The sequence below is a fragment of the Lampetra planeri genome, unplaced genomic scaffold (assembly GCF_965212315.1).
Source record: "Lampetra planeri unplaced genomic scaffold, kcLamPlan1.2.h2 scaffold_155, whole genome shotgun sequence".
Lineage (NCBI taxonomy): Eukaryota > Metazoa > Chordata > Hyperoartia > Petromyzontiformes > Petromyzontidae > Lampetra > Lampetra planeri.
Genome location: NW_027614276.1, coordinates 60,662 through 77,418, shown reverse-complemented (window position 1 = coordinate 77,418; position 16,757 = coordinate 60,662). Strand labels below are relative to the sequence as shown.

At 53.5% G+C, this 16,757-nt stretch overlaps 1 protein-coding gene and 1 long non-coding RNA gene across 2 annotated transcripts; both read right to left on the bottom strand.

Annotated features, from left to right (window-relative positions):
• Positions 1 to 807: 807 nt before the first annotated feature.
• LOC144739532 (uncharacterized) lies at positions 808 to 3,528 on the bottom strand. The gene is made up of 2 exons (XR_013589458.1): positions 1,261 to 3,528; positions 808 to 1,116 (listed from the first exon to the last, which is right to left on the bottom strand). It is a non-coding gene; the product is annotated as an uncharacterized LOC144739532 (long non-coding RNA).
• A 26-nt stretch (positions 3,529 to 3,554) lies between these two features.
• On the bottom strand, positions 3,555 to 16,635 carry LOC144739526 (uncharacterized). The gene is made up of 9 exons (XM_078622470.1): positions 16,572 to 16,635; positions 12,550 to 12,785; positions 11,428 to 11,623; positions 10,682 to 10,767; positions 8,358 to 8,439; positions 6,993 to 7,073; positions 5,632 to 6,534; positions 4,165 to 4,280; positions 3,555 to 3,979 (listed from the first exon to the last, which is right to left on the bottom strand). The coding sequence occupies exons 1-9, from the start codon at positions 16,633 to 16,635 to the stop codon at positions 3,731 to 3,733; spliced, it is 2,013 nt and encodes a 670-aa protein (XP_078478596.1). The 3' UTR covers positions 3,555 to 3,730.
• Positions 16,636 to 16,757: the final 122 nt, after the last annotated feature.

The following is a 16,757-nucleotide window of genomic DNA, read 5'->3' as shown; positions in this document are numbered from 1 at the left end:
GTTATCATCGTCATCACCATCATCATCGTCGTCATCATCATCGTCATCATCATCATCGTCGTCATCATCACTATCATCATCATCATCCTCGTCATCATCATCATCTTCATCATCACCTTCATCATCATCGTCATCATCATCGTCATCATCATCTTCATCATCATCGTCATCATCATCGTCATCATCATCATCTTCATCATCATCGTCATCATCATCGTCATCATCATCGTCATCATCATCGTCATCACATCATCATCATCGTTATCATCGTTATCATCGTCATCGTCATCATCGTCATCATCATCTTCATCTTCATCATCACCTTCGTCATCATCATCGTCATCATCGTCATCATCGTCGTCATCGTCGTCGTCATCGTCGTCGTCATCGTCGTCGTCATCATCGTCGTCATCATCGTCGTCATCATCGTCGTCATCATCGTCGTCATCATCGTCGTCATCATCGTCGTCATCATCGTCGTCATCATCGTCGTCATCATCGTCGTCATCATCGTCGTCATCATCGTCGTCATCATCGTCGTCATCATCGTCGTCATCACCACCACTACCACCATCACCACCATCATCATTATCACCACTATCATCATCACCACCACTACCACCATCACCACCACTACCACCATCATCATTATCACCACCATCATCACCACTACCACCATCATCATCACCACTATCATCATCATCATTACCACTACCACCAACATCATCACCACCATCATTATCATCACCACTACCACCAACATCAACCACTACCACCAACATCAACAAAAGTGGAATAAAACATGTGTAATGAATACAATCTACATGTTTATTACACTGGAGTTTAACATGTAGTAGTAGTAGTAATAACAATACACTTGTTACACATCACAGGCGTAACGCGTCTAGCAAGGTGGCTGTTACCAACCAATGTTAGACTTTGAGTAATGAAACCATCCACCACGCTGGAACATCGCGGCCAAAAGTGGCATTGGTGCTGGTGGCTCGCTCACCCGGTGAGGAAGAGAGAGAGGGAGGTTTAGCAGCACCCACTGAGCCAGTCACTCAGCCACCCACTCACCCACCCACTCATCCACTCACTCAGCCACCCACTCAGCTACCCACTCACTCAGCCACCCACTCGCCCACTCACCCACACACTCACCCACCCACTCACTCAGCCACTCACTCACCCACTCACTCACCCACTCACCCACCCACTCACTCATCCACCCACTCAGCCACTCACTCAGCCACTCACTCAGCCACCCACTCGCCCACTCACCCACCCACCCACTCACCCACCCACTCACCCACCCACTCACTCAGCCACTCAGCCACTCACTCAGCCACTCACTCACTCAGCCACTCACTCACTCAGCCACTCACTCAGCCACTCACTCAGCCACCCACCCAGTGAGTCACTCACTCAGCCCCCCACTCGCCCACTCACCCACCCACTTACTCACTCGCCAACGCACTCAGCCACCCACTCACTTACTCAGCTACCTACTCACTCAGCTACTCACTCACTCGCCAACGCACTCAGCCACCCACTCACTCAACTACCCACTCACTCAGCCATCCACTCATCCACTCACTCATCGTCAGGTGGTGGAGGGTCTTGAAACACAAATATGGCAGTGTATCGCTTAAGAGTTGGCCTAAGATAAAACGTAACAATCGTACGATCTAATGAATAACCACCGCAGTTTGCCGCTAAGCGCCGTGACATCACCACGCCGCTTGTGCCAGGCTAGGTGCACACACAATACGCATCTGCGTGCATGAGAACAGGTCCAACCCCCCCCCCCACCCCCATTGAGAACGTCCCGCGGGACGGAAGAAAAAATATTTGTAAAAAAAAATTCCACGCAGAAGCCATGAGGAGGGATCACGTGGTGCGCCCACCCTCCCGGAGGTATTCGATACTTAGTGAAGGAGGGACGGGAACCGCAATGCTGTGGTGTCACGTGCTGTGATGTCACGCGATGTGACGTCACAGGAAGAGGCGTGGCACGCGCCCCACCGCGAGCAGGAGGCTTTCGCGACCAACGTGATCCCCGATCGAGGCTTTGCTGGGTCAAAGCAAACGATATTATGGATGTTATTTATTGGCACTCCAGGTTGTTGGTGTTGTCACTGGGTTAGAGGTTAGATCGCGTGAATATAACCGTGTCGTGAAACCCGGCACCACCGGACACAGCCAATCAGTGAGGTTTGTCACGTCAACAGAACGTGGCAATTCGTGACTACTTCAGCCTTCACCGCTTGCGTGTGGGAGCACAAACCCACGACGTCGACAGTTTGAGTCGGAGGTGTTGCTGGCGATTACAACAACCAGCATCATCAGGCGACAGCCAGAGTTGTGGCGAAACACACAGACACACACAGACACACACACAGACACAAAGACACACACGGACACACACAGACACACACAGACAAAGATCAAAGATCCCCCGTATAGCCTTAACAGACTGTAGGGGCAAGTGCTGTTAGCGAGCACCTATAAAGGCCGGCACGGCACACGAGGGGGTGGGTGGCCAGCACCACGCCCGGCCGCCTTTGTCTCCCTAGCGGCGATGTTTACACACCGCACCAGGTACTCATTTGAGGCTGAGTCGCCACACACAGACACACACAGACACACACAGACACACCCAGAGACACCCAGAGACACACAGACACACACAGACACACCCAGACACACACAGACACACCCAGAGACATCCAGACACACCCAGACACACACAGACACACCCAGACACACAGACACACCCAGACACACACATACACACACAGACACACACAGACACACCCAGACACACCCAGACACACCCAGACACACCCAGACACACACAATGCTCTAACCTCCGCCCCGAGTCTGCCTGTCGGGTTGTTGAAGACCTTTGTCGCGAGGTTCAGTGGCATTGCCGTGACTGCACCGGGACTCCCCGATGGGTGAGCCGCTGAGTGGATGGATGAACATCTCCATTTGTGCGGAACGGATCAAATAGAAACAAGGGACATTCTCAACAGTGATTGGAACGCAGAGAGCGCGCAGATTAAACGACTAACAACAGCACAAATGAAACTCCTCCAGCCTCGACTTAAACCCTTATTTTAATTAAGATGCCTCTAACTCCAAAGTGCTACGTGAAATGCCCGTAAATGTTTATATATGAACTCTATATGGCTACATTCTTACGGAAGGCCAGTCACATTGTTGCAATGCACTCAAATGAACGCGCACACAGCATTCGTTTCATTTCCAATGCAGCATCTGAATCAAGCCAGCGCGGTATGGGTGGTCTTTTTCTACTGCCACATCCGAGCCAAGCCAGCGCGGTATGGGTGGTGTTTTTCCACTGCCACATCCGAGCCAAGCCAGCGCGGTATGGGTGGTGTTTTTCCACTGCCACATTCGAGCCAAGCCAGCGCGGTATGGGTGGTGTTTTTCCACTGCCACATCCGAGCCAAGCCAGCGCAGTATGGGTGGTCTTTTTCCACTGCCACATCCGGCCACCCCCACCCCAGCGCCCCCCCCCCCTCCCCGTCCCAGCGCGACCAATCGGATCGCTCGACAAGGCATCGTCGGTATGCATCGGAGATCGGACGACCACCCGCGAGCCAATGGGATTGTCAGAAAAAAGAGAGGGATGGCCGGTCACGCGGCTGTCTCTAGACCAATCGGATCACGGGGAATAGGTGGCGGGAATTGTGGTGGGTCACACGGCTATCCCTGGGCCAATGGGGTCGTAGAAGAAGCCGTCGCCGCCGAAGGGCGGCTGGGCATGCGTGGGGGGGCCGCCGCCATCGTCGGTGTCGGTGAGGAACTTCATGATGGTGTCCAGGCTGCCGGGGTCGTCGTCCTGGCGACGTCCTGGTGCCGGTGGCGGCGATGACGACGGCGGTGGAGGCTTGGCCAGGACATCCCGGACCCGGCGAAGACTTTCCACAGCCAGCAGTGGCTCAATCTGCAGTGGAGCGGGAGGGAGGAGACGGACGCCGGTGAAGTGGATGGGTGGGTGGGTAAGTGGGTGGGTGGGTGAATGGGTGGGTGGGTGTCTAAGTGAGTGGGTGGGTAAGCTGGTGAGTCGGTGAATGGGTGGGTGAGCAGGTAAGTGTGCGTGTCTCTCTGTCTCTGTGTGTGTCTCCGTACCCGTGCAGTGATGAGCTGTTTGTGAGCTCCGCTGGCAGCGGGCATCTCCCCGAAGCAGAGCAGCACTGCCGTGGGGGGCGCCACGCAGCTGATGCCCTCCACGTAGCGACGCACATCTGTGGGCACACGTGGACAGCTAGTACTACAACTAGCAACTAGTACTATAACTAGTACTACAACTATACTAATTACCATAATTACTACTATGTGGGCACACGTGGGCATCCTTAGTACGACCAACTAGTACTACAACTAGCAACTAGTACTATAACTAGCACTATAACTAGTACGACCAACTAGTACTACAACTATAACTAGTACTACAACTAGTACTACAACTAGTACTACAACTAGTACTAGTACCGTAACTAGTACTACAACTAGCACTATAACTAGTGCTATAACTATACTACAACTAGCACTACAACTAGTACTAGTGGTCATGGAGGTAGTGGTGGCAGTGGTGTTAGTGATGGTAGTAGTTGTGATGGTGGTGGTGGTAGGCAGTGGTGGTATAGTGGTAGTGGTGGTAGTGGTGGAAGTAGTGGTAGGGGTGGTAGTGATGATGGTGGTGGTAGTAGGCAGTGGTGATGGTGGTGGTATAGTGGTAGTGGTGGTAGTGGTGTTAGTGATAGTGGTGATGGTGGTGGTGGTATAGTGGTAGTGGTGGTAGTGGTGGTAGTGGTAGTGGTGTTAGTGGTAGTGGTGATGGTAGTGGTGGTATAGTGGTAGTGGTGGTATAGTGGTAGTGGTGGTAGTGGTGGTAGTGGTAGTGGTGATGGTAGTGGTGGTATAGTGGTAGTGGTGGTATAGTGGTAGTGGTGGTATAGTGGTAGTGGTGGTAGTAGTGGTGATGGTTGTGGTGGTGGTGGTAGTGGTGATGGTGGTGGTAGTGGTAGTGGTGGTAGTAGTGGTAGTGGTGGTAGTAGTAGTGATGGTGGTGATGGTAGGCAGTGGTGATGGTGGTGGTGGTGGTGGTATAGTGGTAGTGGTCGTAGTGGTGGTAGTAGTAGTGGTGATGGTAGTGGTGGTATAGTGGTAGTGGTGGTATAGTGGTAGTGGTGGTGGTGGTAGTGGTGATAGTGGTAGTGGTGATGGTGGTGGTGGTAGCAGTGGTAGGTAGGGGTAGTGGTGGTGGGGGTGGTGGTAGTAGTGGTGACAGTGGTGATGGTGGTGGTAGTGGTGGTAGTAGTAGTGGTGGTGGTAGTGGTGATAGTGGTAGTGGTGGTAGGGGTGGTGGTAGTAGTGGTGACAGTGGTGCTGGTGGTGGTAGTGGTGGTAGTAGTAGTGGTGGTGGTAGTGGTGGTAGTAGTAGTGGTGGTGGTAGTGGTGGTAGTAGTAGTGGTGGTGGTAGTGGTGGTAGTAGTAGTGGTGGTGGTAGTAGTAGTGGTGGTGGTAGTGGTGGCGGTGGTGACGGTGGCGATGTGCACCGAGCAATCTGTCTCTCTCTCTCTGCCGGCGTCTCACCGCGAGCGAACTCCTCCAGGCTGAAGAGCAGCGTCACCTGCCCCCGCTGGAGCTTGCGCCCCGCCGCTAGTGCCGGCCCGGCGTCGGTGAACACCCGGGCCCGGCACAGCCTGCGCACGTACAGCCCCGCACCACCGCCCCCGACACCGACCCCATCGCCGCCCCCGACACCGACCCCGACACCGCCGTCGCCGCCCGCAGCGTCCACCGCATTTCTCCTCTCGTCGCTACGAAGGTGGCGCAGGTGGCGGAGGTGGTGGCGTCGTTTTGTGCCGCTGCGGCTGCGGCTGTTGCTGCGGTTGTTGTTGCTGTTGCGGTCGTTGCGATTGTTGTTGTTGTACTGCCGGCGAGTGAGGAAGCAGAGCTCCACTCCGCGCGCCACCGTGGGCAGGAACTCGGCCGCCGCTTGCCGGTGCCGAGCGTCCAGGAACGCCGCTGCGGACGGCAGTGCCACGGTGGTGGGACCGTCACCGCCGCCACCACCACAATCACCGCCGCCGCCAATGCCACCGCCACATTCACCGCCGCCACAATCGCCGCCGCCACAACCACCGCCGGCGTCACCGGCGCAGTCGTCGGACGACGACGGCAACAACAACAGCGGCAGCGGCGAAGGAGACGACGACGACTCGTCCTGGACGGGGCCCGCGGAGTCAGGAGCGGGCCCATCGGCCGTCGCGGGCGTCCAATGGGAGGGCGGCGGCGTCCTGTTGCCGGGCGTCGCCGGGCCCGCGACCCGCCGCGCGTAGCTGTGCGTGCGGGTGACCTCGAGCGCCGCGCTGCCATTGGCCGGCTCGCGGCCGCAGGCCGAGTGGCTGGTGATGAGGCAGCCGCTGCTATTGGTCACCGTGCAGCACAGCAGCTGGCGGCCCCGGTAGCTCACCGTGACGCGGAACGCAGAGGCTGGGGGGGGGGGTCACAGTGGTCGTGTGGGTGGGGGTCACAATGGTCGTGTGGGTGGTGTTCACAGTGGTCGTGTGGGTGGTGTTCACAGTGGTCGTGTGGGTGGTGTTCACAGTGGTCGTGTGGGTGGTGTTCACAATGGTCGTGTGGGTGGTGTTCACAGTGGTCGTGTGGGTGGTGTTCACAGTGGTCGTGTGGGTGGTGTCACAGTGGTCGTGTGGGTGGTGTTCACAATGGTCGTGTCGGACACACAGCCATGGAACTCATTGTCTCTGACACGGCCATCGTGAACCCCCTGAGAGAGAGAGACACCCAGACCCAGGGCTCCAACCCAGACCCTCATTGTCTCTGACACGGCCATCGTGAACCCCCTGAGAGACAGAGAGACACAACCAGACCCAGGGCTCGAACCCAGGTTGGCATCCTTCAACAGATATTGCCCATGAGCCCCCACTCACCTTTGGGGCCCAGCTCCTCCTCTAATTGGTCGATGTTGGCCGGGTCCTCCGCTGATCCGCCGATCATTGGTGGGGAGGCAACTGACGGTGGAGGAACAGACATTAACAGACATTAACATAAATCAACATCAATTATCGTAACGGTTACCATTAGCATAATTTGTGCTGATGCATCCCATGATGTTGTTGTTGTGCGTTATTGATGATGATGATGCTGCTGCTGATGATGATGATGATGCTGATTATGCTGCTGATGATGATGCTGATGATGATGCTGATGATGCTGCTGCTGATGCTGCTGATGATGATGCTGATGATGCTGATGATGATGCCGCTGCTGCTGATGATGCTGATGATGATGCTGATGATGCTGCTGCTGATGCTGCTGATGATGCTGCTGATGATGCTGATGATGCTGATGATGATGCCGCTGCTGCTGATGCTGATGATGATGCTGATGATGCTGCTGATGATGCTGATGATCCTGATGATGATGCTGATGATGATGCTGATGATGCTGCTGCTGATGCTGATGATGCTGCTGATGATGCTGATGATGCTGATGATGATGCCGCTGCTGCTGATGATGCTGATGATGATGCTGATGATGCTGCTGATGATGCTGATGATCCTGATGATGATGCTGATGCTGATGATGCTGCTGATGATGCCGCTGATGATGCTGATGATCCTGATGATGATGCTGATGATGATGCTGATGATGCTGCTGATGATCCTGATGATGATGCTGATGCTGATGATGCTGCTGATGATGCTGCTGATGATGCTGATGATCCTGATGATGATGCTGATGCTGATGATGCTGCTGATGATGCCGCTGATGATGCTGATGATCCTGATGATGATGCTGCTGATGATGCTGATGATGATGCTGATGATGCTGCTGATGATGATCCTGATGATGATGCTGATGATGCTGCTGATGATGCCGCTGATGATGCTGATGATCCTGATGATGATGCTGATGATGATGCTGATGATGCTGCTGATGATCCTGATGATGATGCTGATGATGCTGCTGATGCTGATGATGCTGCTGATGATGCTGATGATGCTGCTGATGATGCTGATGCTGCTGATGATGCTGCTGATGATGCTGATGATCCTGATGATGATGCTGATGATGCTGCTGATGATGCTGCTGATGATGCTGATGATCCTGATGATAATGCTGATGATGATGCTGATGATGCTGCTGATGATGCTGCTGATGATGCTGATGATTCTGATGATGCTGATGATGATGCTGATGATGCTGATGATGCTGCTGATGATGCTGCTGATGATCATGCTGCTGCTGCTGATCATGCTGATGATGATGATGCTGATGATGTTGGTGTTCACCATCGTCATTGGTGTCCATGGCATCCGCTTCTATCTTCCGATTGGAAGTCTCTTCCAGTCCCATCAACGCGTACAGAGGTATCTGCATCATCAACATCATCATCAGCAACATCATCATCATGAACATCATCATCAACATCAACATTTCAATATGAACCTCCTGAGAGAGAAAGACACTTAGACCCAGAGCTTGATCCCAGGAAGTCACAGAGAGACCCACAGACTCATCACACAGAGACCCACAGACTCACCACACAGAGACCCATAGACTCATCACACAGAGACCCACAGACTCACCACATAGAGACCCACAGACTCACCACACAGAGACCCACAGACTCACCACACAGAGACCCACAGACTCACCACACAGAGACCCACAGACTCACCACACAGAGACCCACAGACTCACCACACAGAGACCCATAGACTAGCCACACAGAGATCCACAGACTCACCACACAGAGACCCACAGACTCACCACACAGAGACCCACAGACTCACCACACAGAGACCCACAGACTCACCACACAGAAACCCACAGACTCACCACACAGAGTCCCACAGACTCACCACACAGAGACCCACAGACTCACCACACAGAGACCCACAGACTCATCACAGAGAGACCCACAGACTCACCACACAGAGACCCATAGACTAGCCACACAGAGACCCATAGACTAGCCACACAGAGACCCATAGACTCACCACACAGAGACCCACAGACTCACCACACAGAGACCCACAGACTCACCACACAGAGACCCACAGACTCACCACACAGAGACCCACAGACTCATCACAGAGAGACCCATAGACTCATCACACAGAGACCCACAGACTCACCACACAGAGACCCACAGACTCACCACACAGAGACCCACAGACTCACCACACAGAGACCCACAGACTCACCACACAGAGACCCACAGACTCACCACACAGAGACCCACAGACTCATCACAGAGAGACCCATAGACTCATCACACAGAGACCCACAGACTCACCACACAGAGACCCACAGACTCACCACACAGAGACCCACAGACTCACCACACAGAGACCCACAGACTCACCACACAGAGACCCATAGACTAGCCACACAGAGATCCACAGACTCACCACACAGAGACCCACAGACTCACCACACAGAGACCCACAGACTCACCACACAGAGACCCACAGACTCACCACACAGAAACCCACAGACTCACCACACAGAGTCCCACAGACTCACCACACAGAGACCCACAGACTCACCACACAGAGACCCACAGACTCATCACAGAGAGACCCACAGACTCACCACACAGAGACCCATAGACTAGCCACACAGAGACCCATAGACTAGCCACACAGAGACCCATAGACTAGCCACACAGAGACCCATAGACTCACCACACAGAGACCCACAGACTCACCACACAGAGACCCACAGACTCACCACACAGAGACCCACAGACTCATCACAGAGAGACCCATAGACTCATCACACAGAGACCCACAGACTCACCACACAGAGACCCACAGACTCACCACACAGAGACCCATAGACTCACCACACAGAGACCCACAGACTCATCACAGAGAGACCCACAGACCCACCACACAGAGACCCACAGACTCATCACACAGAGACCCACAGACTCACCACACAGAGACCCACAGACTCATCACACAGAGACCCACAGACTCACCACACAGAGACCCACAGACTCACCACACAGAGACCCACAGACTCATCACACAGAGACCCACAGACTCACCACACAGAGACCCACAGACTCATCACAGAGAGACACACAGACTCACCACACAGAGACCCACAGACTCACCACACAGAGACCCACAGACTCATCACACAGAGACCCACAGACTCACCACACAGAGACCCACAGACTCATCACAGAGAAACCCACAGACTCATCACACAGAGACCCACAGACTAACCACACAGAGACCCACAGACTCATCACACAAAGACCCACAGACTCACCACACAGAGACCCACAGACTCATCACAGAGAGACCCACAGACTCACCACACAGAGACGCACAGACTCACCACACAGAGACCCACAGACTCATCACACAGAGACCCACAGACTCACCACACAGAGACCCACAGACTCACCACACAGAGACCCACAGACTCACCACACAGAGACCCACAGACTCACCACACAGAGACCCACAGACTCACCACACAGAGACCCACAGACTCACCACACAGAGACCCACAGACTCACCACACAGAGACCCACATGCTGTGTTAAACCGGGTCGCCTCTAGGTCCGCTCAGCCTGAACGAGGTCACTCACACGTGCAGGGCGGGGGTGGCCATTGTCGGTGTCCTTGTCCTCCTCGTGTGAGTCGAGGGAGCCGCAGGGTGAGCTCACCACGGCAGCTGCAGAGAGACAATGGTGGCCGGTGGGTGAGTGGGTGAGTGGGTGAGTGGGTGGGTGGGTGAGTGAGTGGGTGGGTGGGTGAGTGAGTGAGTGGGTGGGTGGGTGAGTGAGTGAGTGAGTGAGTGGGTGGGTGGGTGGGTGAGTGGGTGGGTGGGTGAGTGGGTGGGTGAGTCGGTGGGTGGATGGGTGGGCGGCTGGCTGAGTAAGCAACTGGCTCAGCGACCGACTGACTGTGCGAGCAACTGGCTGACTGAGCGACTGAGCGAACGACTGACTGACTGAGTGACTGACTGAGTGACTGACTGTGCTAGCGACGGAGCGAGCGGCTGGCCGACTCACGCGTGGGGGGTGCGGCGCGCGCTGAGCACGCGGTACACTTTGTAGGGGTGGCTGACTGAGTGACTGAGTGAGTGACTGATTGAGTGACTGAGTGACTGAGTGAGTGACTGAGTGACTGAGTGACTGAGTGAGTGACTGAGTGAGTGACTGAGTGACTGAGTGAGTGACTGAGTGAGTGACTGAGTGAGTGAATGAGTGAGTGACTGAGTGACTGAGTGAATGAGTGAGTGACTGAGTGACTGAGTGCATGAGTGAGTGACTGAGTGACTGAGTGAATGAGTGAGTGACTGAGTGAGTGAGTGACTGAGTGAGTGACTCACGCGTGGGGGGTGGTGCGGCGCGCTGGCTGAGCACGCGGTACACCTTGTAGGGGTGGCTGATGTCGGCCTGGCCCCGGTTGGTCTCCTCCACGAAGTCGCGGCTCTTGTTCATGGCGCAGCGGAGACGCGTCTTCCACCCCGGCGGGTCCGGCTTGTCCACCCCGGCACGGAAACGGCCCTTGTGCTCGGCCCACGCCTAGTGGGGGAGGGGGAGGAGGAGGGTGGAGGGAGAGGAGGTGGAGGAGGAGGAGGAGGAGGAGGTGAAGGAGGTGGAGGGAGGAGAGAGAGGAGGTGGAGGAGGTGGAGGAGGAGGAGGGAGAGGAGGAGGAGGTGGAGGAGGTGAAGGAGGAGGAGGAGGAGGAGGGAGAGGAGCGGGAGGAGGGGGAGGAGGTGGAGGAGGAGGAGGGAGAGGAGCGGGAGGAGGTGAAGGAGGAGGAGGAGGGAGAGGAGCGAAAGGAGGGGGAGGAGGTGGAGGAGGGAGGAGGAGGGAGGAGGAGGAGGGAGAAGGAGGGAGGAGGAGGAGGGGGAGGAGGTGGAGGAGGAGGAGGGAGAGGAGCGGGAGGAGGTGGAGGAGGGAGGAGGAGGGAGGAGGAGGAGGGAGGAGGTGGAGGAGGAGGAGGGGGAGGAGGGAGAGGAGCAGCTCATCGTCATCGTCACGTGCAAACGTCGAGCAGCAGCCAAACGCCGTGAACGCGTGAAGGAGTTGATTCTAAACCGTGAGGATGATGATGATGATGAGAGAGAGTTGCAGACTCCACATAGACCTCCTGTGTACCAGGCGAGGTAGTCAACATCTCCTAGTCACCGTGATGATGATGGTGATGAGAGACTCCACATAGACCTCCTGTAGACCAGGCGAGGTAGTCAACATCTCCTAGCCACCGTGATGATGATGATGAGAGAGAGACGCAGACTCCACACAGACCTCCTGTATACCAGGTGAGGTAGTCAACATCTCCTAGTCACCGTGATGATGATGCTGCTGCTGTGTATGTGACTCCACATACACAGCAGCAGCAGCAGGCGGCGTCGTCAGGGTCGTGATGGAGCCCAGGCCCCCCACTCTGACCGTGGCCGTGGGCCCCCCCCCAAACCGTCCGTGCCCCCCCCCCGCCCCCTCACCCTGAAGAGGGCCGAGTCTGCGTGCGTGTAGTCGTGCTTGGAGGCGTGCTTCCACGGCAGGCGGAACAGCTGCCGTCCGGCGCCCTCCTCCCAGCGCAGGCCGGGGTAGCGGCCGCCGTCCACCTGCTCCAGCAGCCACGCCTTGAGGCCCTTGCGGCCTCGCCGCCTCGACAACGAGGTGGACGAGGTGGTGGATGAGGTGGTGGACGAGGTGGTGGAGGTGGAGGAAGGAGGCCCTCATGGTCGCCGCGGCGGCCTTCGTCTGTCCGCCTGGGGGGGGGGTGGGGGGGGAGGTTCGCGACGCGGTTGGTGAGCGGTCGACAATGAACTGCTTCAGTACACGGCACGGTACGCGGTACGCGGTACGTGGTACACGGTACACGGTACGTGGTACACGGTACGGTACGACCTAGGGGAGGCCCAGGAGCGGTTGAAGTAATCGTCACCGGTGGTGGCCGTGAGCGGGAATCGAACTCGGGTCGCCGGCTTACGTAGCGCTGACCGCTACCTGCTACACTACAACCACTACACTACCTGCTACACTACACTACTAACTAACAACCACTACACTACTCACACTACACTACTACACTACAACCACTACACTACCTGCTACACTACAACCACTACACTACCTGCTACACTACACTACTACACTACAACCACTACACTACTACACTACACTACTACACTACCTGCTACACTACACTACTACACTACCTGCTACACTACACTACTACACTACCTGCTACACTACAACCACTACACTACCTGCTACACTACAAACCACTACACTACCAGCTACACTCTACACTACTACACTACAACACTACCTACTACACTACACTACTACACTCACCTGCTACACTACACTACTACACTACCTGCTACACTACAACCACTACACTACCTGCTACTCAACCACTACAGCTACCTGCTACACTACAACCACTACACTACCTGCTACTACACTACACTACATCACTACAACCACTACACTACTACACTACACTACTACACTACCTGCTACTACTACACTACTTCACACTACCCTGCTACACTACAACCACTCACTTAGCATACCTGCTACTCTACAACCACTACACGACCTCTACACTACTACACTACAACCACTACACTTACTACACTACACTACTACCACTACCTGCTACACTACACTACTACACTGACCTGCTACACTACAACCACTACACTACCTGCTTACACTACAACCACTCTACACTACCTGCTACACTCCACTACTACACTACAACCACTACAACTACTACACTACACTACTACACTCCTGCTACACTACACTACTACACTACCTGCTACACTACACTACTACACTACCTGCTACACTACACTACTACACTACCTGCTACACTACAACCACTACACTACCTGCTACACTACACTACTACACTACAACCACTACACTACAACCACTACACTACCTGCTACACTACTACACTACGCCACTACACTACAACCACTACACTACTACACTACAACCACTACACTACTACACTCCCACTACACTACACTACTACACTACCCACTACACTACTACACTACCCCCACTACACTACAACCACTACACTACCTGCTACACTACTACACTACCCACTACACTACAACCACTACACTACTACACTACAACCACTACACTACTACACTACCTGCTACACTACACACTACCCACTACACTACTACACTACCCACTCACTACAACCACTGACACTACTACATACCCACTACACTACAACCACTTACACTACTACACTACCCACTACACTACAACCACTACACTACTACACTACCCACTACACTACAACACTACCTACTACACTACCCACTACACTACAACCACTACACTACTACACTACCACTACACTACAACCACTACACTACTACACTACCCACTACACTACAACCACTACTACACTACTACACTACCCACTACACTACAACCACTACACTACTACACTACCCACTACACTACAACCACTACACTACTACACTCCCACTACACTACAACCACTACACTACTACACTACCCACTACACTACAACCACTACACTACTACACTACCCACTACACTACAACCACTACACTACTACACTACCCACTACACTACAACCACTACACTACTACACTACCTGCTACACTACAACCACTACACTACTACACTACCACTACACTACAACCACTACACTACTACACTACCACTACAACCACTACTCTACTACGCTACCCACTACACTACAACCACTACACTACTACACTACCCACTACACTACAACCACTACACTACTACACTACCCACTACACTACAACCACTACACTACTACACTACCCACTACACTACAACCACTACACTACTACACTACCTGCTACATCCACAACACTACTACACTACCCACTACACTATACCCACTACACTACAACCACTACACTACTACACTACCCACTACACTAGAACCACTACACTACTACTACCTGCTACAACCACAACACTACTACACTACCCGCTACACTACAACCACTACACTACTACACTACCCGCTACACTACAACCACTACACTACTACACTACCCACTACACTCACTACAACCCACACACTTACTACACTACCCACTACACTCCACTACACTACTACACTACCCACTACAACCACTACACTACTACGCTACCCACTACACTACACTACTACACTACCTGCTACACTACAACCGCGTCACGCTTCCACACGCACGGGTCACGTGGACAGATGTGACGTCACGGCTCACTTGCCGTGCAAAAAAAATCGATACATTATTGAGCTCCCCCCCAAAAAAAAAATACTAAAGTCTTTGTTTTCATCATGTTTGCATGGTGTAGCAGTCTGGAAAGTACCCACGTGTCAAATTTCAAGTTTGTCGCATGTCGGGAAGTCCGCTAAACATTGAGAACAGACGCACGTACTCACAACCGTTGCCTTCTAATCTATAGGAGGAGAAGACGAAGCTGATGGTGATGATTATCATGGGACCCCCCTTTGCCAGTACCAACATCTACTAATAGGGGTTTTCCCCCATTTTTTTCTGGCAACAAAACTGACACCTTTTGCAAGGAATCATGCTGACTACACTAACCACAACGCTTGCAGTCAAATGCGAACAAAAAATGCTCACCCGAGCCCTCATTACTCTGGTAGCGCGTTGTCTTTGAACTGTGTACGCCTTTTGGCGTCATCTGGTCGAACACCGTATGAGACTAGGCTCTAAAGAAAGCTGTCTCTGGTGTGGACCAATCAGTTTCAGAGACAATGCATACATTATCAGAGTAATTGCTTTTTGTTTGCATTTGACTGCAAGCATTGTGGTTAATGTAGTAAGCATGATTCCTTGCAAAAGGTCAGTTTTTTTGCCAGAAAAAAAGGGGGAAAACCCCTATTAGTAAGCTGATGATCTTGTTGGTTCTTTCGGTAAAGTCACGTAGAAGGGAAGTAATAAAAAAAAAATTCTCACGACGTTTCGGCCACAACGCAAGCAGCCGTCCTCAGGTGACAGAACCAGGTCTGTCGGGGAGACAGCGTCTGACTCGGCTGCTTGCGTTGTGGCCGAAACGTCGTGAGAATTATTTTATTATGTTTTATTTTTATTATTGTATTACTTCCCTTCTACGTGACTTACCGAAAGAACCAAGAAGGTGAACTCCCTGCAGTCACGAAAGCTTTACATCGAAATTTAAGCTGATGATGATGAAGATGAGTTCAGTGCGCTCGTGAGCGCCTCCCGCTGGTCGTTGGAGTGAATGTGTCGCTCATTCACTTTCCAAGTAACTTTCCTGATGGTTGGTTGATTGATTGGCAAATCGCAAATCGGCCCGTTTTCAACCAAGAACGTCGTTCCCACTAGACCGTGACGTCGCACTCACATCGCATTCTCGTCTTCCACTCGCTAACACATTTGGAAGTAATGAAATGGAGAGACGGGGGGAGGGACAGCGCGAGACATGGATCGTGCCGACCTACAGCAGACGAGCAACGCCTTCTGCTGTGGATAGGGACCTCCTAGACAGGCGAGGTAGTCATACATCTCCTAGCCACCGTGATGATGATGATGAGAGTCTCCACACAGACCTCCTGTAGACCAGGCGAGGTAGTCAACATCTCCTAGCCACCGTGATGATGATGATGAGAGTCCTCCACACAGACCTC

Bases quoted from the DNA above. Each gene is read 5' to 3' on its own strand.
- LOC144739526 (XM_078622470.1), bottom strand. From the start codon at position 16,635: ATGTATGACTACCTCGCCTGTCTAGGAGGTCCCTATCCACAGCAGAAG. The intron at 8,440-10,681 runs GTGAGTGACCTC...TTGATGATGCAG, and splicing joins GCCACCCCCGCCCTGCACGT to ATACCTCTGTACGCGTTGAT. The intron at 6,535-6,992 runs GTGAGTGGGGGC...CCCCCCCCCCAG, and splicing joins GGAGGAGCTGGGCCCCAAAG to CCTCTGCGTTCCGCGTCACG.